We start from the raw sequence: 24748 nt of genomic DNA, 5'->3' as shown, positions 1-24748 counted from the left end.
TCAAGTTTAGTAAACTGTACCCTAAAACGACAATCTTCATCCCATCTATGGATAAAATACATTAATCTTTGTCTAAAAACAGTTTATAAATCAACCTGAACACACAATTTTAGTCTTAAAAAAAAAAAAAAAAAAAAAAAAAAAGTTAAACCAGGGTTTTGCCATCATTAGGCCGGGCATGGTGGTATTTCTACCCCCATCGTTAAGCCAGGGTATCGCATCTAAGGGTATCGTATATCGAGGTATTACTATATACCATATATATATATATATATATATATATATATATATATATATACATACAGTAATCCCTCGTTTTACGATGGGGTTCCATTCCCGAAAACCCCATCGTATATCGATCCATGGTATAGCAAGCCCATTATAACATGGAGTCAATGGGGATACGTTCCCAGACCTGCCTAAACTCTCACATATACACACCTTAGCACTCAAATACATGAAATATCCTTATGTTTAAACATTTAAAGTATCACATTAATAGTGAATAAAGAGGAAAAAAACATGAAAACTACAGTATACAGTAGTTCTTACCTTTACTGAAGCATGCAGGGTTGTTGATGTGGTTCCTAGACAATTCACCGTGAAGTCGACAATTCGCCGTCAAAATATGGACGATTCCCCATCATTCTATAAATATATTTATTATTGATTAACTGATATTTTAATAACTAATTTTCACGGGGATCTATCAAAGTCTATGTTCATTTAATAGCTAAGGCTTTAGACGTCATTTACAAGTTGCACTTTTAGACAATACAGTAATTGTTTCTACCTCACTGTAGGTGACTTTGAATTATATTCTGGTGTCACCCATAGCAGTCTTCATTAATTTCCATTCGTACTATAACATCCTGGGTATACAGTATTTTAAAAAGACTTTGAAGAGAGACAAGTACAGTATTCAAAAACTAGTATACTTGCTAAACAAACTGATATGTAAATAAACGATGGGGAATCATCCTGACAGTGAGAAGTCCTGATGGCAAATTGTCTTGTTATTGTTGTGATGGTGAACTGACTTGACGACGAATTGTCCCGAAACCTTTATATAGACGTAATATGAAGATTATTCATATAATTCCAAAGTATGTCGATCGTTCACTTAAGGTCATTAGGCATTTATATAAATGCCAATGTCTCGTATGTAACCTTACGTTAAGATGAGGGAACGATCGTAAATCAGCTGATTCACGTTTCAATATATTTATATTTTTTCAATTAATACCCATTATTGATGCCATGTTTTACATTTACTATAAAAACAATAAACCACCATCACTTTTATAACTCATATAATTAAAAAACTAGTGTATTTGCTAAATAAACTGATATGTTAATAAATGACAGGGAATTGTCCTGATGGCGAATTGACTTGATGGCGAATTGTCCCAACTCCGAAAAGGACAATAAGGGCCTCACAGCCCTCACTCATCACTGTCAGAACTGGCTGGCTGGGCATGGCTGGCTGGCTGGGTAGGGCTTGGACCGGTGGACGAGTGTGTGTTGTCCAGCGCCAACCATATGGGGACGTTTGTGCTGCGATAGCTGTTCACTGAGCTGCGGATGACCCATCATTGTAGCAAATTGTTCCCATAGTATAGTGGGCGTAGGGTACTAAATGTCGACATCGAATAAGCCAAAAATCGCATAAACAGGCATCATATAACAAGGGGTTACTGTATACTGTATATATACTGTATGTATATATATATATATATATATATATTGTCATGCATGGGTCCCGTATTGGACCCAAAACGTGTTGGACAAACAATAGAGCTTATGGGGAAAAACGAATTATGTCAGCAACCCTAGGAAATGTCACCCTAAATACCTACCATATACCTTTACATATATTGGTACTATTGTAATTATAATAAATGGTACTGTGCTATGAATGATAACTAAGCTTTTAGGATAGTGTTGGTGGGCTTGCTGGAAATGGAAGGTGGTATCCAAGGCTGTAGGTAGTCCTACTGGGTCCCCGGAGGATGGCTGCTGGCGTCACTAGCGGGTAATGGCTGCTGCTCCTCCTCAACCTCCCTCATAAATCCTTCGAAATCACACTCAGAATCACTATCTTCGTCCACAGCCATGGAAGGTCCTGCTTGTGCCTGTCTTAGCACTCTGTAAGCCTTCACTGCTGCCAGGATCTTGTCTTGATTTTTTATTATGGTCCTCACGTTGGCTTCACTCATGTCGTAGGCCTTGGCAATGTCAACTTTCCTCTCCCCTTTCTTCTTCCTCTTGATGCTTTCTAGCTTGGTGGCCTGAGGGAGGTGCCGACGCTTCTTGGGGTTCTCAGAAAGCTTCCTAGGCATCGTGAGCAGGGTAAAATGCAGTAACAAGGGCAGAAAATGCAGCAAGAAAAAAGCACCTTCCAATGAGAATTATGCGACTGAGTGGCGCTGTGGCGGGAGAAATTTAAACAAAACATCACGTGACAGCAGAAGCGTTTTTAATTGGGCGGCATCACGATCACGTCAAGATAGCTGGCGGGGAAGGCTACTTGATCAGAAGTTTTCATTGGCTATCATCATCATGTGAATGTACAGTATGACCGTGTTGGACCGGGGGTGATCGTGCTAGAGGTGAACTCTGCGGATTTCGCCCACTTCTCGGAGCTCTGTGCGTGTTATAATAACACACTCGTGTTGCAGTAATTAAATCGTATTAAATAATACTAATTATGTCAACGGCCATACCACGTTGAGTACACCGCTTCCCGTCCGATCAGCGAAGTTAAGCAACGTTGGGTCTGGTTAGTACTTGGATGGGTGACCGCCTGGGAACACCAGATGCTGTTGGCATAACGTTCTCCCTACGTGTCAAGTGGGGTTGGTGGAGGATTAGTGCCCCTCCCTGTAAAACAATTAACTCTAAGCCCTTGGCCACCCCATTTGGGATACATGGCGTCTGGCAATGAATGAATGAATGAAAACTTGCTCTCCGTGCTGGACATGAATCGTGCTGGACTAACGGGTGTTGGACGCGTGGGTACTGTATATATATACTGTATAAACAGTAATCCCTCCAATATCCGACGTAATAGAGCCACAGGCAGGTCCGGATAGTGGTCTTGTCCGGATATTGGGCCCCAGCTTATGGACTTGTACTTATGGACTTGTACTTATGGACCCTAACTCAGAGAAACACCTATACAACTCCCTCTGGACATGCATAGCACCTATTTAAGACCCAAATCACACCAATAAGGCACATAAAAGACTGAAATAAATGCAAAAGAAGCATAAAATGAGGTTTTTGAGGTAGTTTCATACAATATTCAACATTCTGGGTACTTACAAGTTCCTGGCTCCTGGACTGGAAGTTATGGACCCTAACCTAGCCTAACTCAGAAAAACACCTTCCTACTGCACATGCATAGCACCTAAGACACAGCATATTCACACCAATAAGGGACATAAAAGAGTGAAATGAGGTGTTTGAGGTAAGTATAGTATGGAAAATACAGTAAAGTACAGTATGAAACATTCTGCCTACTTACAGCAAGTCCATGGCCATCTCGATGAATAACCGCCTCCTCTCGGACTCTGACAGTAAGAAGGATTTCCTGATGCACTTGCAGTACACTGTTCATGAAGTCTTCCACTGAACTTAGCCATTCGCACTCAGAAGTCCGTTCTCTTTACAGTGCGCACTCTTGTCTAACTTATGCTCCATTGTAACTTACTAAGTGTTGCACTCTGCACTTTAACTTTTTCCACTCTTCTAACCATTTTCTAAAGCAAAAATACACGTCTATTAACGTTAAATTTAGTTCAAAAATTGTCTTTTCAATCACAACTGTAAATCCTTAACACAACGCACTGTTTTTTTCACTGCACAACACTGTAAATTCCCGTGTGGACTAGTGGAGAAGTTCTTGGCGTCTATTCACTGTCAGAGTCCGAGAGTATCAATGGCAGGTGACCTAGGGGTGCGTCATTGGGTCGTGGTGATGGCGTACCCACTGCAGACGACTCTGATGATAGACGCAAACTCATGTCGAGCGGTGACTCCACCGTGGCTGATGTGCTGGGGTGTGGCTCGGAACATGAGGGCCTGTCTTGGGGAGGCAACGGAGTGGAGCCACGGCTGGGCACAGCGGGGGTCACGGGCCTGAAAAAACTGTCAATTGTTGACTGATGCAAGGAACGACGATTCTGACGATTGATGATGCGCTGCCTGAAAGCACGTACTTCCTCCACAAGTCCCAAGGGCCCCATCCCCCTGTCGAAGTCCAGGTGTTCCACGTAGTCGAGAATGAACTCTAGGTGTTCCCGGAGTGCACTCAGCTTGGGGATGGCTGGAATTGTGTCATGTTGAGAGGAGTCCGCATCATCGTCGCCGTCCTCGTCGGAATCTTCAAGCTGGGTACTGACACCTGCAACTGAAGATGCGATCTCGATATCAGACAAGGTCTGATACCCAGGATTGCCCTCGTCGTCATCCAACCACTCATACACATCGTCCACATCAACATCGTCGCCATGCGTACGTAGACGTGCATGGAAGTCATCCACGTCAAAACCTAGGAAATCGTACTCCACATCCGTTCCAAGAAGCAGACGAGACCAACCATTTTCTAGAGTCTTGACAGGGACTTCCTTCCATGCACTGGCCCAGTTGTAGATTGCAGAATTGAAGTTGTTGCGGCGAAGGTTTTCCAAAGTCCGCTGGCCTCGCGTGTCTCGTCCCTCCCTGCACTCGTCCTCGTCCTCGAGAACAACCATCACCTCGTCCAGGAACTTCCTTCGGTATAAACGCTTTGTTGCCACGATCACTCCTTGGTCCACTGGTTGGATGAAAGCAGTCGTATTAGGTGGCAGAAACATGCACCTAATCCGGCCATTCTCAGCCACCAAGTCCTTGTCGCACGGGTGGGCAGGTGCATTGTCGAGGAGAAGGAGGGCCTTTACCCGGTTGTGCGGGATTCCCAGTGTCTCTGTCTGGTAATGTATGACCTCCCTGACGAAGTGGCGGTGGAACCAGTCTTTGAAGATCTGGGCTGTAAACCATGCCTTCAAAGAATGGTACCAGACGACAGGAAGGACATCCATCACCTCACGAAGACACCGAGGCTGTTTTGCACGGCCAACAATAACGGGCTTAAGCCGGTGCATGCCGTTAGCATTGGCACAACACAAAGCAGATATCCGTTCCTTGGAGAGCTTGCGGCCAGGTACACGCTTCTCTGTCTCCTAGGCTAGAGTGTTCGTTGGCAAAGAGCGATAGAATAAACCAGTTTCGTCAGCACTGTAGACTTGACCGAGAGTGAGGCCCTCCCTGTCGATCAAGCCCTTCACCTTGTGCTGAAACTTGTCAACTCCATCCTCGTTAGCGTCCAAAGCTTCGCCATGAGCTTTACGGTTGGTAAGGCCATGCCGTAACTTGAACGCAAAAAGCCAACCCTCGCATGCCTTGAAGTCTAGGGCGTCGTGAAGCCTGGCGAACTTCTCAGCAGCGGCCTTCAGCTCCGTACCACGTACCATCACACCAGCAGCACGTTGCTGTTGATACCAGATCAACGTGGAGCAGTCGACTTCAGCAAACTTGGGAGTAAACATCACCTTCCTCTCCACATTGCGTTTGCTTCTCGACGAGAAGTCAGCCGTGTACTGCATGAGTTTGTCTCGGGATCTCTTAATATCAAACAAAGTAGATCGGGCCAGGTTGAACTCACGGAGGATGCAGGAAGAAGACCATCCCGCATCTACTTTCTCCAATATCTCCCATTTCTTCTCCAGAGTCAACACCACTCTCTTCCTCTTCTCAGGCAGCGGGGCCATCATCACACACACGAAGGAGAGGCACGAGAGCAGCAGGAGTGCCTGTAGCAGGTAAGGCACCACCACAAAAGCGAGCAAGTGGGCAGCCATGACGACGAGCGTGCACTTACGATGAGAGACAGGCGGAAAGTGGGGAGGATGCAGGGGCGCTCTAGCGGACGTCGGAGGAATGACGCACCACAACAAAGCTGTCCCGCGCCCCGTGTGCCAAGTTCAAATTATGGGAGGGAAAAATTTGTTTTGTTTTTTTAATTTTTTGCGGTTTTCGGACCATTTTGGGAATGTTGAATCCCGGGATGATTATGTCCGGTTAGTGGGAATGTTCGGATATTGGGCGTTCGGATATTAGAGGGATTACTGTGTGTATATATATATATATATATATATATATATATATAATATATATATACAGTATATCGTTTTCGTTTTTTAAGGCTCCAACATACTTGCATGCATCATCCTTGGTCACCTAATGGCGGCTCTCCATGCTGCATGATCTATTGCAGCCTCCCTGTTCAGTCCCTTAACCCTGAGGTCACACTTAATGACCTCGTCCCATGTCTTTCTCGGTCTACCCCTCATAACCCCACCCCCAATATTAACACTTCTCACCTTCTGCACCCAATTATCATCCCCCATCCTCTCCACATGATCAAACCATCTCAATCTACCTCTCCTCATCACAACACCAATACACTCCAGTCCCATCCTACCTCTCAACTCTTCCATCGTAAACCTAGCCTCCCCAGACCTTGCATGCAGGGACGCACTGCACATCCACCTAATCATTGTCATTTCTGTACATCTGAGCCTGCGAATATCCTCCTCCTTTACTGTCCAGGTCTCACTACCATACAGCATATATATATATATATATATATATATACATAAATTATATACATACAGTAAATTATCAATTTGTTGGAAGGACCTTGTAGGAAGAACACAGGTCAAGAGTGAGAAGCAGTGGAAATGAGTTATCTGAGAGGAGCATGTGGAGTTAAATGGAGAGACAGATTGACAAATGAGGAAGTGAGGGAGAACTGTTGTGTGGATGCAGATGTCACAGAAAGTGTTAGGAGAAATAGAGGTGGTTTGGCCATATGGAGAGGATGGAGGACGAGACTAACGAGGACAGTGTATGCGGGTGAGGTGAAAGGGGGGTGAGGAAGTGGGAGGCCAAGGATGAGATGTGGGGAAGGAGTGGAGAGATATATGAGATGTGGGGAAGGAGTGGAGAGATATATGAGAGAGGGGGGTGTGAGCTGGGAGCAAGGCACTGAAATGGCACTGGATGGGGCGACATGGAGGTGATCTGCTTGTGGCCACCCCTTACCGGATTGAGGTGTTTGGCAACTGACAGATATACAGAGACTCTCAATTATCCATTGTCACAATATCTGGCACCATGCAATATCCAGCACTGCTGGCTTGGCTCTATTAACACAATATCTGGAGAAATCTTGCAATATCTGGTGCCGAAACGAGACGTAACTGGCACTGCTATGCATTATCCGGCATTGAGGTGTCTCAACCGCCTTGTAAACAGTAGCCAATTAGCACTGTATTACTGTATTTTATTACTTTATTGTATTTTATGTTTAATGTTCATCTTTCTCTCAAGGGAAAGTTTTTAGGATACATAGTAGAGACAAATTACAATGCAATATCCAGCTCAGTACTGAATATTGAGCCAATGGGGGTTACTATGCAATATCTGGTACAGGGCTTGGCTGAATTATGCTGGATAATTGAGAGTTCACTGTGTATGCAGCATGTGTTAGGAGTGTGATGCTGTAGGGTTGTGAGACCTGGGCAGTAAAGGAAGAGGATATTCGCAGGCTTAAACGTACAGAAATGACAATGATTAGGTGGATGTGCAGTGCGTCCCTACATGTAAGGCCTGGGGGGACTGGGTTTACGATGGAAGTGTTGAGAGGTAGGATGGGACTGGAGTGTATTGGTGTTGTGATGAGGAGAGATAGATTGAGATGGTTTGGGCTTGTGGAGAGGATGGGGGATGATAATTGGGTGTAGGAGGTGAGAAGTGTTAATACTGGAGGTGGGGTTGTGAGGGGTAGACTGAGAAAGACGTGGGACGAGGTCATTAAGTGTGACCTCAGGGTTAAAGGACTGAACAGGGAGGCTGCCATGGATCGAGCAGCGTGGAGAGCCGCCATTAGGTGACCAAGGCCGATGCATGCAAGCATGTTGCAGCCTTCAAAAACGAAATGAAACGAAACGATACACATACATCATCACATTATGTGTTGCTTCATGAGGAGCATAGGAGCCTGGGGCTAGACAAGTCGGTTCTAACATTTAAGATGACAGTGACCAGCCTCACTCATCCCTGAGTGGCATAACATATTTGCTTTAATGAGCAGGTCTTCAGCCTCAATGACTGGGGGGGCAGGAAAGTGACTTACCACACCTTATGCCGTAAACAACACCATAATAAAATATTATTAACCTCTTTAGCCCAAGGTTCTCATCATGTGCGGGTCTAGATGGCTATTCTGGGGGGAGGCCAAGCATGAAAGGGGCGCCATAGATGCCTGTTCTTGTGGGGGTGGACAAGCAAAAAAGGGGCGCCATAGACAGTTAATCTTGGGGGTTGGCAAGCAAAAAAAAGGGTGCGATAGATGGTTATTCTGGGGGGGGGGAGGCAAAGCAAGAAAGGGGTGCCATAGATGGCTATTCTGAGGGGGGGCAAGCAAGAAAGGGGCACCCACTAGTAGCCAGCTTATTTAAATTTTCACTACTTATTATGTATACAGGTATATATAATTCTTATGAGTAACTTCTGGAAGGTTAGGCTAGACATACAGTGAACGTTTTCTATAGGAAAACATTCACTAACGTCCCCATCTGCACACACACACAAACACATGTATTAAAAGATACTTTTTGTGTGCGGCATCTACATGTCTGGGTGAGGGTGAGGTGCCTGACACTTCTTCTTGCCTATGGCTCTCAACAAGAGGCGCAGCAAGCAACTGGAAGGAATTACAGAGGGGTGCCTACATACCTCCTGGGGGGGACCATGGCCCCAATGGCCCCCTCCTCTAAATCCACCAGTGGTTCTCATTTTTATTTTCCTCTTGCTGCTAAGAAAATGATCAACTATATTTAGGAGAGCCTCCAGTAGATACAACATTGATAAAAGCTTATACTGAACCCCTTTCAGTCAGAAAAGTCTATTCTATGGTGGAAAATAATGTCTGGAGGCAGCAAAAATGAAATATAAATTACAGTACATCACTTTATTGAAGGGGTTAATCTAAATATATCTGATGATAATAATAATAATAACTGGCACCTTATCAAAGACAGTTTATCAAGTGCCCACATTATAAATCTTTCACCTCAACATGGGCCAGATTTCCATTCTTTTACCATTATAAAGGGGCATTTCCATCCTTTTGTGGCTAATTCCAAGTAGCCCTTTGGCAGAAAAACATAACACTATGGTTCTACACCCTTTCCATAGCCCTTCATGGCCAGAATCATATTCTAGTGTTACTCTAATGTTACAACAATGCATTCAGAATGAGATGGCAATTTTGGGCCATGTTAAAGTGAAATGAGTATAACTGGATCCTCATACAACCCTCTAAAACAATGGTAACCTTTGATTAGATTCATCAAAAGAAAACCAAAATTATGTGCAAAAAAGTCTAAACTAAGACACTTACCCTGAGGCAGCCTTCCTCATCACTACCATCCACACAGTCTGTCTCTCGATCACAGCGCCAATCACTACGGATACACTGACCGTTGCTGCACAGGAACCTACCAAGCTGTTAATGAAGAGCCAAATTAAATTTTGGCCAGAACATTAAATATTCTTGTCAGTTACCAAAAAAATTTTCACTAAATACACAATATGAGTATATTACCAATCACAAAAAGGTACAGAGATTGTAAATCAAATCCTTTACCAAAAAAGCACATTTGGATATTTTTGTTAGGTGCATGTTCTCAAATTTTTTTGTAAATTTCTCCACTAATACAGTTTTTTAAGCTGATTCCAAATTTGACTTTATTTTTTGGGAGAAATTATTTTAGAAAAAATTAAGTTAGGTTAGGTTAGGTTGGTTAATAATAATAATTAGGTTGGTTAATAATAATACCAAATAATACTTAAGTACAGCATTTCACAATAACAAAATTTCAATGTTTGTTTAATGCTTAAAACTCAGAAACGCACTGCAAAATCTTCAATAGGTCTGTATTTTGTATCTTCTACACCACAGTCCCACAATGGCATTTGTTTGGGTGTTTTAACCCGCCCCATCCCGACCACTTTTCCACCACTGACTCCCTCCAATTCCGACCATTTTAGGAATTTTTTTTTTTGGCTCAAATCTTCGCTTTTGGTGAGAAACAAAAAAAATTCATAGAGAAATCGCTCACCTGAGGTTTAAAATACTCGATACAGGTAGGAGTACCTCCTTACCTTACTGGGTTTTCTATCAGGCTGGCACCAAAGAAAACGAGTTCTATGGGAGGATAACTATTTCACACCACTCATAAACGGTATTTATTTATTTACTTGGTACGAATTTATATGTAGTACGAGAGTATATTGGTTTTCAACCAGTAATATAGGCATTATAAGCATTGTTTCACTCACTAATACCTGACCTTTTTTTGCCACATTACCTGATCATCATTTCTAACTGTTTCTTCCTCTAATGCTATGTAAAGTTTGTCCTCCACATTGTCACTGATTGGGGAATCACTCTGGCCCTGAATTTTGTACCGTGGCATGACATGGCTATACTGGCCAAGTCACTGATAACAGGTGAATTGCTGAGACAATGGCATGCAGGGGGGGGGGGAGGAGGTCATGCTGGGTAAGGCATTGTCCCTGCCTGGCATCTTGTAGAGGAAGGTGTCACGTGTATAGGTACCAAAAATCACTCGCGAAAATTGAAAATTGTGCAAATTAGGGACCTTGCAATTTTTTCGCGTTTATGTACGTCGACGGGATTGGCAGTGACAAAACGTGTGGACGTTAAAGAACGTCGATGGGACGCCGCGGGTTAAATAAATAAATAAATGTTATCCTTAAATTATTGTGAAATAAATGTAATACTTATTATTTGTTTTTATTATTAACTAACCTAATTACAGCCTAGCTTTTTAAAAAGTAATTTCTACCCCAAAATAAATTCAAATTTGGAATCAGCTTAAAAAACTGTACTAATGACAAAATTTACATAAAAATGGTAGAACATACACAAAACACAAAAGATCTGCACATTCAACCGACACTCATCATGGAACAGTCCAATATAAAAAGATCACTGGAATATTTTAATGCACAAGTATTATTCTTGCTTTTGTCACCATGATCACCCAGCATCCCATGTTCATAATTATTAGGTTGGGACATATACAGCAAATACTCTTCAATCTCTTTGAAGACATGAATCAATGGAGAAAGATCATGGTACTATTTCCTCTTCTATGCAACAGAAGGCATAGGTCTGCCTGCAATACAAGTTTGTCACTACATCTTTACATAAATAAACAAATGAAAGTGGAGGGGGGTTTACGACATCTGTTCAGAAAGTATCTGACCTCAGGCTCTAAAAAGAGATAAATAGTTAACCTGTTGAGCTAGGACTCTAATCCCCCTGAAAGTAGGCCCCTTATGACTTGACACATGTAGCCTTGCTTTTTTTCCAATGCCTGAAACATTTTTCAAAGCTGGTTTTTGGTATCTTTGTTTCATTCGTCATGATCTCTTCTCTTGTCTTAAACTAGGAATCCTTCAGTGGAGTTTTGAGCTCGGGAAATAACCAAAAGTGGCAAAGAGCCTTGTTTGATTAGTAGGGAGCCTACCAGACCAGCGGGATGTTGTCTATCTCTCTATTGCCAGACACCTCAATCCCATACGGGGTGGCCACAAACAAATTGCTTCCATGTCACCCTGTCCCCCATCATTTCACTGCCCTCTCCACAGCTCACCCCGCTCTCATATACCTTTCCACTTCATCCTTCCATCTCATCACTGGCCTCCCCCACTCTCTCCCCCCTCCACCTCACTCTCATACACTCTCCACATTAGTCTCTCACTCTCCATCCTCTTCACATGGCCAAACCACCTCACTGTATTTCTCCTAATGCTTAATATCATACCCACATCCACAACACAACGCCCCTTCACTTCCTCTTTTATCAGTCTGCCACTCTATTTAATTCAACATGCTCCTCTCAAATAACTCATTTCCACTGTTCTCACTCTTGACTTGTGTCCTTCCAACAAGGTTCAAGCTTCACTTCCATACGTTAAAGCTGGCATCACAATACTGCCATACAGTGACTTTTTTTACTTCCATGTTCACTTTCCTTTGTCACTGCTTTCAAAGAACCAGCAACCTTTCTTCCTTGTTGTACCTTTTCAAGCACTTTACCCTCCAAACTTCCATCCTTACTAGTCACACTACCCAAGTACAGTACTTAAATGCACTCACATTTTCCAATTCCTCATCATCCAATCTCACTGTACATTCAATGACTTTATTTCACTCGAAGACCATAACTTTACTCTTCCCTACATTCACATTCAGCTTCTGCTTCTTACACACCCTCCCAAACTCATTCACCATGCCTTGCAGTTCCCTTGCCTTCACTTAACAATACAGTATCATCTGCAAACAACAACACAAGAAGTTTCCAAATGCTGCCCTCTCTCATTAAGACAACTCCAACATCCACTGCCCTGCCTTGTATCTCATTTATAATCCCCATCCATATACACATTAAACAACCACGGAAACATGACACAACCGTTTCAATCCAACATTCAAATAGAAAAATTCACTCAGTTCACTAATCACAGGCACTGCAGCCTTAGCATCCTTGTACATACTCTTCACAGCATTCAACAACTGCCCATTTACTCCATATGTTCTTAATATTTTCCAAATTCCTTGTCTAACCATTCTGTCATTATGCTTTCTCCAAATCCATGAAGGCCACATACAACTTCTTTCCCTTCTCTAAAAACTTTTTCACTAAAGACCTACACAACCTCTTCCCTTCCTAAAACCTCCCTGTTCTTCTCCAAATAATTCACCTGTTATTTCCCAAACTCTGTAAATAAGTATCCTACCATACACTTTGCCTATTATACTAAGAAGAAAAATGCCCCTATGATTACCACACACTTCTTTTTCCTCTTTTCCTTTGTACAGGGGAATTATTATACCTGACTTCCAATCTTCCGGGATTCTACCCTCCTCCCAAACCAATCTGCACATCTTCCATATCCATTCTACCACTACTACTGCGGGATGCCATTCTTGGCCAAAAATTCCTGAATTAGTTGATAAGAATGAGCAGGGGCATTGTCATAGTGTAGCTTCCAACTTGCCACTTTCCAGAGGTCTGTTCTCTTCCGCTGAACTACATCGTGAAGACGACGGATAACATCGCAGTATTAATGTTTGTTGACAGTCTGCCCTTCTGGTGTGTATTCATGATGCACAACACCACAGTAGTCAGAAAAGATTGTCAACATGCAAGAGTATTTCACTTTGTTGAAGAACTGTTGTGGTTTTTTTGGTCAAGGCGACCCTGCATGCTTCCACTTGGATAAATGTGCTTTGGTTTCTGGGTCATACCCATACACCCATGTCGCACTGCCAGTGATAACAGTCTTCAAAAAGTCTGGATCACGATTTGCACACTCCACCGAGTTTTGAGCAACTTTCATTCGAGAGAAGAGATCACGACAAATGAGATGAAGCACCTGCATGAGATACCGAAAACAGACTTTGAGAAATGCTTCAGGTATTGGGAAGAACACTGGGCTACATGTCAAGTCAGAAGATGCCTACTTTGAGGGGGATTTGTGTCCTAGCTCAACAAATTAGCTATTTACTTTTTTAGAGCCTAAGGTCAGATATTTTCTGAACAGACCTCGTATATCAGATCAAGAAAGGGAAGGAATAACCTTAGAGTGACAGAGGTGAGGAGGGCATGCAGCTTCATCTGACGCATCACTACAGTCAGCTGAACCATCACATCGCTTAGCAAAGGTATAACACTCATTCCCACACCTTAGCATACCGCTACCACATTCATCATCTGCAGGAGAAAAATATGCAAGTTTAAGATAATAGCTACTTAATACTACAAAATCATTAACATACCATGTTTCCATGGTTAATTAGTACACAGCAAACAAAGCTGGGTTATGGAAGGAATGTGTGTGGAGTGCAGAGAACATCAGACAAGAAAACCCTTTCACATATTGATGATGGCGTTGGCTGTCATCAACTTCTGAGGCTCAGATGTTTAGATGACGACTTTCACCATCATCCGAACTCTGCTACATTGGCTAAATTCAACTCTCATTTTTGCATTTTATTTTGTGTATATTGCTTTCTTGAACATATTGTAGTATGATAAAGTACAATTACTAAGCTTCAAAACGAGGCCAAATTGAGCTCACTACAATGAATAGTAACTTTGCTACGCGCAGTAGTTATAAAACATTTCTACGAGACTGTTTGCACAGAGATTCAGCAAAAGCCATGCGCCAAGCAATTTCCTACAACCACCCCTGATGGGAAAGGGTTAAGGAGAATGTATAGTAAGCCAGCTGACAGCTGGACTTAGATGGTCTAGTCACATGGTGAAAATGAATACAGACAGGGTGGTGATATGAACATTAACCCGTGGATTGCGCAATTATCTTTTTTTATCCTACCTCATGGTGTGCAAAAAAAGAAGAAACAAAAAGTTCTAGTTTATTATAAACCTGAAAATAAACATCCAGGGCATCACCATCTAGCAAAATAAAAGAACTCTCTCTCTCCGTCTTTGAGTAGCGCCATACGTAAGTTTGCGTAGGGGTGAAGTGAAAAAATGATTTTTTTTTTTTTTTTTTTTTTTTTAGTTTTTGTTTATTATAAATCTGGAGATAAACATCCATGGCATCATCTGTTAAAAAAAAAGAAATCTCTCTCTCTCCGCCTTTGCATTGCGCCATGCGTAAGCTTGTGTAAGGGGTGTAGTCAGCAATGATGCACGGCCACTGGAAGGTTAGCACAGCCTGAGCCTTGGCTCGCAACGCGAAGCTTCCCAGCCTCAGCTGTGGCTCGCAACGCGGAGCTTCCCAGCCTCAGCTGTGGCTCACAATCCATGGGTTAAGTCAGTCTGAGGGTGGGAGGAGTTATGATACTCCATGAAGATGGATCAATATGGATAATTTAGTGAGCGTGTATTCAAGGCATGAAAGTTGTGGGGCAAAACGAATTAACTAGACATTGAGTTGGTTGGATGATGTATGACAACGTATACAGGAAGAGTATATCATCCCCCTTTTTTAAGTGAAACAACTTTAAATAAGTACAGTACTAGCTATCTAGTGGCTAGGAAGAAGATTCACCTCCACATGACCAAGCCTTTTAGCCCTCATTAGATAACCACTGTACACACACCCCTACCCTAAATCATACACTCTACCTAATGCCCATCAAAATTTTACTCTAGATATAGTGATGATGAGATGACAACAATAATGATGATGATGATGATGATAAAGATGATGATGATGATGATGATGATGATGATGATGATGATGGTGATGATGATGATTATGACAACAATGGTGATGATGATTGTGATGATGACGATGATGGTAAAGTTAATAAAATGGTGGAAGAACTGACGGCACGCCATCTCATCAACACCACTCTGGCAGTGGTGGATGCCATCACAACGTTCCTTCTGGCGGAAGCACCCTCCTCCAACGTTACCACACCACCACTCATCATTCCTGCACCCTAGAATGCAACAATGAAAAGAATACTTGTTATCCTAAAGTATGGAAATTTTCAAAAAAATACACTATAAAATCTTACCAACTAAACAGTATGAACACAAAAATTCATTATTTTACACAGCTCAGAAGAGTTATACTGTATAAAAATAAAGCACTCAAAAAGTCAGCATCATCGTCAACATCTTAATGTAATTCCCCACGTTCAAATAGAGTGAGGAGATCTACAACATTTACCTTTGATCTCCTTGAGGACAAGAATCAGAAAAAATGAAGCCTTCAGGCACAATATTCTTTTCTGTCCTGTAGGAGGTGTTGTTGTTGCCCCAGTTTCAACTGGATGTGAACCCAATGGACTGCATGAACCTGGCCACTTCAGTCGAGTCTTCATAAAATTCTTGATAAAGTCATGCTGAAGGTTTGCCTATGCTGTTACAGTAAGGTGCATGAATTTGAGCTAAGTGTGTTCTGGTGTGTGTGGCTGTAACACAATGAAGGAGGGCACTGTGGACTGTTTGTAGGCTGTAGGTAAGAAATTAGTTAGAACACCAATTCTGGGCAATGGGGTTGCCAAACCAGTATGCTACTACAGATGGCCCCAATTATAAGTCTAGGAAATATTCAAGTTATCACAAAATTTTTCCATACAACTGGTGACAAGCAGCTTCACAAGTACCAATGAAAATTTAAAAGCATATCTTTCTGCAATCTACAATGAACTTAAATCCTGAAATACAATACCGTATTAGTTTACTTTACACTTGCTACCTCCAGATGATTTAGCTCAGGAAGGGTCTTTTGTACTGAAGGGGTTAATGAAGCGTATATCCTAATTCCCCAGTTTGAAAAGTCTCTCCTAAGCTCATTGAAATGGTCTGTTAATAATAAAAATATAATGCAGAAGGATGTTACTGAACTCAAAAAAAAAAAAAAAAAAAAAAAAAAAAAAATTCTAATGAAGATCTACAGTACAGTATAGACTGACTAAAGAATAGATGATTTCATCTATCTGTCTATAGCCAGACACCTTATTTCCACAAGAGATTAAAAAAATAAAATAAAATAAACAACTACAGTATGTGCATCCATGTCACCCTGTCCTCTGTCATCAGAAAAGATCCCTGCAACTGATCAAGATACAGAAGAATATACTTAACCCATTTAGTTGAAAAAAATCTCTCCTAAGTGGAATAAAACTGCCTGGCAACAGTAATATTAGAATATACAGGACATCATCACAGATGTGGTTACCATGGTTTGTTCACCCTAATTTGATGCAGATTTCTGGCCTCTTATAACTTATTTCAAATAGATCAATGGCAGAATAAGACAATGCTACAGCTCTACATCCTTTCCACAGTGCTGTACTGTATTTCTTATTGATGAACATCATATAATAGTGCTAATCTATTGTTACATCTAAGCATTCAAGATGGAGACATGGAAATTTTACAAGTTAAAGTGACAGTGCAGTAAAAACTACACCAACTCACCTGAACAACCCTTCTCATCTTCTCCTTGGTGACAGTTCCAAGTTCCATCACAGCGTTGTGTCCCAGTCATACTTTCACACGTCACTTCTGCCACTGACACAAGTGAAATTGACTAATCACCATTATCATCGTCACTGTAATTACCAACATCTCCATTATCTTTATCCTAAATGGAAATCCCTGGACAGGAGATGGCCATAACCACACCACCTGCAGGCTACTTTATCCTCACACATCTCTGACAAACCCATGTCATATTAAGTGCATCAACATCAAATTTCATGCAACATTTTCAGGGTGAATGGAGATTTGAGTGAGGAGTTTTCCGTGAATGTTGGTGTGCATCTTGGGTCAGTCTTGAGCTCCTTGTTGTTTATTATGGTACTTGAAACCCTCTCACGTGACTTCAGAAATGGACTCCCGTGGGAGATGTATGCTGATGATTTAGTGTTGATTGCAAAGAATGAAAGGGAGGTGGAGGAAAGATTTGGGAAATGGAGAATGATATGGGGTACAAGGGCTTAAGAGTAAATGCACATAAAACAAAAATCATGGTAACTAGGGCTGGGGGTGGTACTGTCAAAGAAGCGGAGGAGTGGCCATGTGCGATTTGACACAAGGGCGTAGGATGTAATTCCATCTTGTGCAATGTTTGTGATAAGTGGGTGCATCAGAGATGTTGCGGCATTAGAGGCAGACTGCAAGATAACACTGATTTCATGTGTGCGGTGTTTTGGGGAGAACACGTGGAGACTGCCAGGCATGAAAGGATTAAACTTGCTGGTGAATCTCTTGAGTGTGTGGAAGAGTTTTGTTCACTGGGAGACATGTTATGTGCAAGAGGTGGGACTGGAGCTATTTCTGTGGCTAGAGAGAGGGGTGGTTGGAGGAAGTTCAGGGAGCTATTACTTCTCCTGACATTGAGAGGGCTCTCCCTCCACGCTAAGGGATCTTTGTATGCAGCATGTGTTAGGAGAGTAATGTATGGTAGTAAGATCTGGGCAGGAAAGGAAGAGGATATTCACAGGCTCAAACATACAGAAATGACGATGATTAGGTGGGCGTGAAGTGCATCAATGAGTGCGATGCGTGGGGGGGCTAGGTTTATGAAGGAAGATTTGAGAGGTAGAATAGGACTGGAATGTTGGGGGTAGGGTAGCGAGAGGTAGACTGAAAAAGACCTGGGACGAGGTCATTGAGTGTGACCTCAGGGATAAGGGACTAAACAGGGAAGCTGCCTGAGATCGAGCAGCATGGAAAGTTGCCATTAGGTGACCATGGATGACACATGAGAGCATGTTGGAGCCTTAAAAAAAAAAAAAAAAAAAAAAAAAAAAAAAAAAAAAATGAAACAAACTTTCAGTCTTATTTTTAAAATTTCTTTTCTCTTCTTCCTCTTCTGTCTTTCTTTTCTTCTTTCTTTCTCCTCTTCCCTCTGTCAATAGGTGGCTCTACACTGACTGACAAGCCAAATGTTTTCCTGTACGGTACACCAGGAAACCATTTACTATGCTGGGTGGTAACCATATAATCAAACTACGACGCCTGGTGGTTTAGTGGGTAATTAAGGTGCTCCAACCAGATTGAGCCTGTGTAGGTTTATATCCATGGGGTGGTTGTTGTTCATTGCTCATGTAATGCCATTTTGGGATGAGTGAGGCTGGTCACACTCATCTTAAATGTCAGGACCAACTTGCCCAGCCCCAGGCTCCTAAGCTCCTCGTGGGGCAACGCAGGATTGGATGATGGATGGATGAATAAAATGAAACATCTGACTTTGCAGAATTGAACTGAAATGAAACACCTGATCTTGCCAAACTGGACTAACATAACTATTGTAACTTCATCTACCATTTGTTCATTTTCTGAGTCTCCATAAGGTAAATATAGGCTGATTTCAGGTAAGCATCTTCAGCAAACGGCAGATGATTCAGCTGCTACTAAATATGATAAAATAGAACCCAATTAAACCCAGCATTTCTCAACTTTACCTAACTTAACTTTAAATTATCAAATTTACACCACAGGGACACAACTGAGCTCTATCCAACCTGACTAAAATACAATCAATCCAACAACATAATTACTAGTTCACCATCATTCTCTCTCACAACTCCTAAATCAAACCCAATAAGTGGCAATACTCACTTGGGCATCCTTCCTCATCTGAGCCATCTGGACACTCCCTTTGGCTGTTACATCTCCAGGATTTAGGAATGCACACACTACTGTCACTACACTTCACTGAACCCTCCCTGCAGGCACCACCCCTACCTGGCAAGAGAACAATTATGGGATACCTGGAAGAAACACTGCCAAGTCTGCATTACAGTATGGACAGTGAAATGGCAGCATATGGTAACACATGCCTTATCTTCACTGGCATTGAAGGCTTCCCAGCATTTCTTCCTCAGTGATATGTTTTGCATAATAAACCTTGACATTCTCTTGTATGCTGTCTGCACCTTTTCACAACAGAAATCAGACTTAGCATACGTAGCAAAATTACACAAGAAGGAGAACCTGAAGCAAAATTACAGTACAGCTCTATATTATTTAAAAAAAAAAAAAAAAAAAAAAAAAAAAAAAAAAAAAATCTATTTCTGATACAACGATAAAGCTTTCACAAACAAAAAGTTAAACCCTGCATTATTCTAGCACCAAGCAAAAGGATCAATTTATATAACATAGGGTTAGTATTAATGCAACCAGCTCCAACCAAGATAAAATATTTCCTCCTAAGATGTTTGGCCTCCACTTTTTCAAAACGTTCTGTTTCTGGGACAAATTTACAATGGTAAAGGGGGATACAGCTACAACGGTTAAGTAAATGATACAGAATGAGAATCAATACATCAACTCTTTCAGGCAGAGTGCTCTACATCATTTATATTATTATTATTATTACCCTCTCAAGACAATTTTATTAATCTCAGGAAGAATTTGTAGGAGTGATGGGGTTAATGAAGGCTACTACATCTAACCCCTCCAGCCCAAAAGGTCTCTCCTAAGCTGAATAATATCTTCTAGTTGCAACGAAAATAAAATACCAAAGACATTCTCATCATGAAGGGGCTTATCTTTACTCACTCCTATAGTAATTCAGCCTGAAGCGCTCTCTGGTGATGTTGGCGTGAGTGTCAGAGAAGAACTTGATAATAACTTTTTTTGCCCGTGTCTGCATGGGTGGGGGTCTAGTCCTCCCACACATGTGCCCTGTGTTTCCTGTTGTCTTGATGTCCCTTTGTTCAGCAGTCACAGATGTATTTACAGTTCTTGTCTCAGTATTTCTTCCAAAAAACTCTTTGCTTGGAGTGAAGGGAGCGAGAAGTGAGGCAAAATCTGAGGGAAACAATGCATGGTTTTCATGATCTGTATTGACCTCTGAGATTCCACTGTTGCTTTCCTCAATGATCTCCTCCCCCTCCCCCTTATCAATGTTTGGTTGTGTAGTTTGGTCTTCTTTAATCAGAAGCCACTGATGGGTGCAGCAACTGTCCCACTTCCTGTTGCATTTACTATCTTGGTCCAGATCAAATTTGCTGAAGCTGTAAAGAGGTGGATAATGAATTATATACCAAGCATATTGTAATATATACATTTACTGCATTCATAATATGAATAAAATATGACTGCAAGGTTTGCCTGATAGAATGGAAATGCTAACAGCTAATCCCATATCACCCCTTCTAAGGTATGGGGTCTAAAGCAGAAATAATGATGATTTACCTAAATATGAAAACATACAATACAGTAATAATAATAATCTATCTATCTATCTACTGCCAGACACATTAATCCTGTAAGGGGTGGCCACAAACAAATCACCTCCACATCACCCTGTCCCCTGCCATTTCACTGCCCTGCTCCCAATTCACACCCCCCTCTCTCAAATACCTCTCCACTCCATCCCTCCATCTCATCCTTGGCCTTCCCCTCCCACTCTCCCCATCCACCTCACTCACATACGTTCTCCTCACGAGTCTCTCACTCTCCATCCTCTCCACATGGCCAAACCACCTCAGTGTACTTCTCCTAATGCTTCTTATCACATCCACATTCACACCACAACCCTCCTTCACCTCCTCTTTTGTCAGTCTGTCTCTCCATATGACTCCACAGGCTCCTCTCAAATAACTCATTTCCACTGCTCTCACTCTTGACTTGTGTCCCTCCAACAACGTCCAAGCTTCACTTCCGTATGTTAGAGTTGGCATCACAATACTGTCATGTAATGACTTTTTCACTTCCATGCTCACTTCCCTGTTTCTTATCACTGCCTTCAAGGAACCAGCAACCTTTCTTCCTTGTTGTACCCTTTCAAGCACTTCACCCTCCAAACTTCCATCCTTACTCATCACACTACCCAAGTACTTAAATGTACTCACATTTTCCATTTCCACATAATTATATTAATATTAATATTAATGCAGATCCCTTTTCTGATTTTTTAGCATTTAGAAAGTACTTTATTGGTATAACTTAATTTTAAACACTTTTAAATACTGTACCGTACACTTTATGCCCCTTATTCTTTACGATATTACAAACTAAAAATGTTCACTTTGTATATTTCACTTATCGCTAATCACCCTCAAGCAGTATACAGCATAAGGGACTTCCAGGGAAATGATGTGGGTCAGACTGAGGCCAAAGCATGGTGTAACAATAGTGACGCCGTTGGTCCACCACCAACCAACGCACAAACACACAAACCGCGCGGACAATATGGCTGTCTCGGCCTGAGGTTAGGCAGTCCAGACCGCTTCTAGCTCTTTCGGAGTTTTCCCGTATTATAATTCCGGTCAGCTCCTTGACTCCGAAAAAAGTGAATTCCAGTCTAGTGAAGTCCGTTGTAGTGAGGTCATACTGTACCTGTATGTATCTCAGGCCATGTACAATAAAACTGAACAAATTTACAATACCCTTCCAAATCTGCATAAAACACAAACACACAAAACAATTAATGTTCCAAAGACAATGATGCATGGTGTATGATGGCTAAAATATGCAATTTCATGTACTGGTAACTACTGTATAAGCATTTCCTTGTATCTGCAAAAAATAAACAAACCTGAGTATGAGTGTGTCCTGCCATGGATTGCTGAGGATCCAGTGGCAAGAAACATGTGTCGGGTGTGAGATGTTGTTGAGAGGTGAGATGATGGTTCCCCGAGAGGCTGAGTGGTAAGACCCATTCTTGTCACATGCATATGTGTTGACTGGCACTGACTGGTTGTTCCCACCACATACTCCAGTCACTATCAGTTCTGAGGGTTTTATATTACAGTATAAAATCAGTAACAAACAGTACGGAATTCAAAATTCTCATGCAACATCTACATATAGCATAGGCTACTCAAGCTGAAACGTAATTTCATTCCATTGTTAACTGTAGCGAAATTGGGGATGTACTGAGCGAACTGAGTATCCTCCCATATCATCTAGAAAGGGGAAAAAGAAAAATACAACTCACAACATATCCTAGTTATAGCTTCATGGGAATGCTTATGATTTCTTCAATGAAACACAGTGACATCCAATTAGCTGCACCTTAACAATACTAAAACACTGAACAAATACTTTTCAGTTTAACAAAACTATAGAGGGCCTGAAAAATTCATGAGAATCTTGCAAGAAATGAAAGGGGACATCAGGTCAAACAGTCTCGAAACCACTGAATAAAAATTACAAGGAATGTTGCCATGTACAAAAGGTTATGCATCAGTTACTCTATATCAAACAATGGCTATGCAAAAGGAAAATGTCTGATAGGTTGAAGTTTTCTAATAAAAACATTAAACACAGGTAACACTAACATACTGGTACTGTACGTATTATGGGGGAGGGAAAAAAAAAAAAAAAAAAAAAAATGCAATACCGTACCAGTGTTACATACCACAATAATTTTTCAAGACCTATACTGTACTAAACTACAAAACATACTACCGGTACTTGAATATTACATTAACTAGTAATTATTCCCAATGATGCTGTCTGACTCAAAACAGACTTCACAAACACATCAGAGAATAACCCAAATAAAAAATATAGCTGAAAAGAATTTGAATCTCATTACCTCATACAGCACCATGATAAATCTGCAGCTTCAATCAACATTATTCTTATGTGTTTTTCGGTATTATTTTACAAGTGGACAATATGCAGTTTTGGAATTTTAGCACCATTATCGTATAGTATAGTCCCTAAGAATCACAAATAACCCCCATTACCCCATTCGGTGAGGGGCATTTCCGACAAAAATGAAGGTCAGAAACATTCGAATTGCATCAAAAACTGCCATAAAAATATACTGCACTACCTGGGGGATGTACTGTCCACTGTAAAAATTTACCTGTTTTTCTAACCTATCTAGCTTAACTATGAAGTCTGAACTGATTTACCATACCCTATCAATGCTAACCTATCCTAATCAAGCTAACCTGCCTGACTGAAAGGCATGTCTAAAACAGCAAAAATACCCAGCACCACTATTAAATGTTTCTGAATGTGCTCACCAAGCAACAGTAGTGTATCCAAGACTGTTGTTGTCGACCCACCCATCACAAACTGAACCAAATCACCAGCTGATCCCAGTCCACGCCTATGACATCACACACACCTGTCAAGCCCAACAATAACTGTAATACCACAAAGTTATGCACTAAATATGAGGACAGAGAGAGGAAAAAAATATATAATTACGAGACTGGAGGAACGACCGTATTAAACATTTAAGTTTTGGGCTAATACAGAAGCATGCATTAGCGAACACGTACTGTACCAAACAATAATAGCAAAAGCACTTCTCACCTGTCATAAGAGCCATTTCCAAGCCCACATTGCAGTATAACAGTAACACTACAAATTTGCGACCTCCGCCCCTCTGCTACTGCTACGCGAAATGTAAACAAAAGATTTTCGTGAAAGGTATTTCAATATCGTTCAAAGTTGCACTAAAATTAGAATCATTACGAAATATTTACTCTAAACTATAATATACGATAATGATAGTCTTTAGTGATAAACTTATCATTCGCAAATTAAATAAAGAAGTTCAAATGGAGTTCGAGTACTGATGAAATTAGTGGCCATGGTTGAGAGGGGAGGGATGAGAATGTCTAAGTAGGTTTCTCTTTCAGCGCCCATCTGCTTATTTCCTACAAATAATTCGAGCTTGGCTTCCTATATTCTCATTGCTTGCACTTGGAAAGGAAGTTGACGCAAAGGCGCAGTCGACAGAGACCAAGAAGATAAGTGATCAGAATAGGTGCGGAGACGATTCTTTACCATGTAAAAAAAAAAAAAAAAAAAAAAAAAAAAAAAAAGCGCTGGATAGCACACAATGTGGCAAAGCACAATCCAGGCAGCATGGGGAGGAAGGACTATAGTGGTAAAGGGCGTATGGAATTATTTCGGGCACATGTGACAGTTCACTATCAGAGATGTGTATATGGATATCGTGGAAGACAAATACTTATATGTACTGTACTGTTGGTCACTGTGAAACTGCCAAACACGCTTAACAAACTGTTAAATAATACTGAGTCCCCTGATGAATGTCCTTGGCACAGAATTTGCAGGGATCTCTATCTCCATTCATCACTGACCTCTTCGCCCCTTGACACCACCTTTCT

General features: G+C 41.5%; 1 protein-coding gene and 1 non-coding gene across 2 annotated transcripts in view; one reads left to right on the top strand and one right to left on the bottom strand.

Annotated features, from left to right (window-relative positions):
- LOC145411672 (uncharacterized) overlaps positions 1-24035 on the bottom strand; it is a 32001-nt gene extending 7966 nt beyond the window's left edge. Inside the window, exons 1-9 of the mRNA XM_080281678.1 lie at positions 23925-24035; positions 23630-23733; positions 22186-22381; positions 20202-20659; positions 19260-19385; positions 17112-17204; positions 15509-15622; positions 13786-13919; positions 9512-9616 (exon numbers count right to left, since the gene is read on the bottom strand). Coding sequence (XP_080137804.1) covers positions 9512-9616; positions 13786-13919; positions 15509-15622; positions 17112-17204; positions 19260-19385; positions 20202-20659; positions 22186-22381; positions 23630-23675 — 1272 coding nt within the window. The 5' untranslated portion in view covers positions 23676-23733; positions 23925-24035. The remainder of the gene's footprint in view (positions 1-9511; positions 9617-13785; positions 13920-15508; positions 15623-17111; positions 17205-19259; positions 19386-20201; positions 20660-22185; positions 22382-23629; positions 23734-23924) is intronic.
- On the top strand, positions 2713-2831 carry LOC145411768 (5S ribosomal RNA). Its single transcript, XR_013899470.1, has one exon. It is a non-coding gene; the product is annotated as a 5S ribosomal RNA (ribosomal RNA).
- Positions 24036-24748: the final 713 nt, after the last annotated feature.

The sequence above is a fragment of the Coenobita brevimanus genome, chromosome 90 (assembly GCF_032717465.1).
Source record: "Coenobita brevimanus isolate Jiangsu-jjx chromosome 90, ASM3271746v2, whole genome shotgun sequence".
Lineage (NCBI taxonomy): Eukaryota > Metazoa > Arthropoda > Malacostraca > Decapoda > Coenobitidae > Coenobita > Coenobita brevimanus.
The sequence above is the reverse complement of the archived record's forward strand: the minus strand, read 5'-3'. Positions and strand labels throughout refer to the sequence as shown.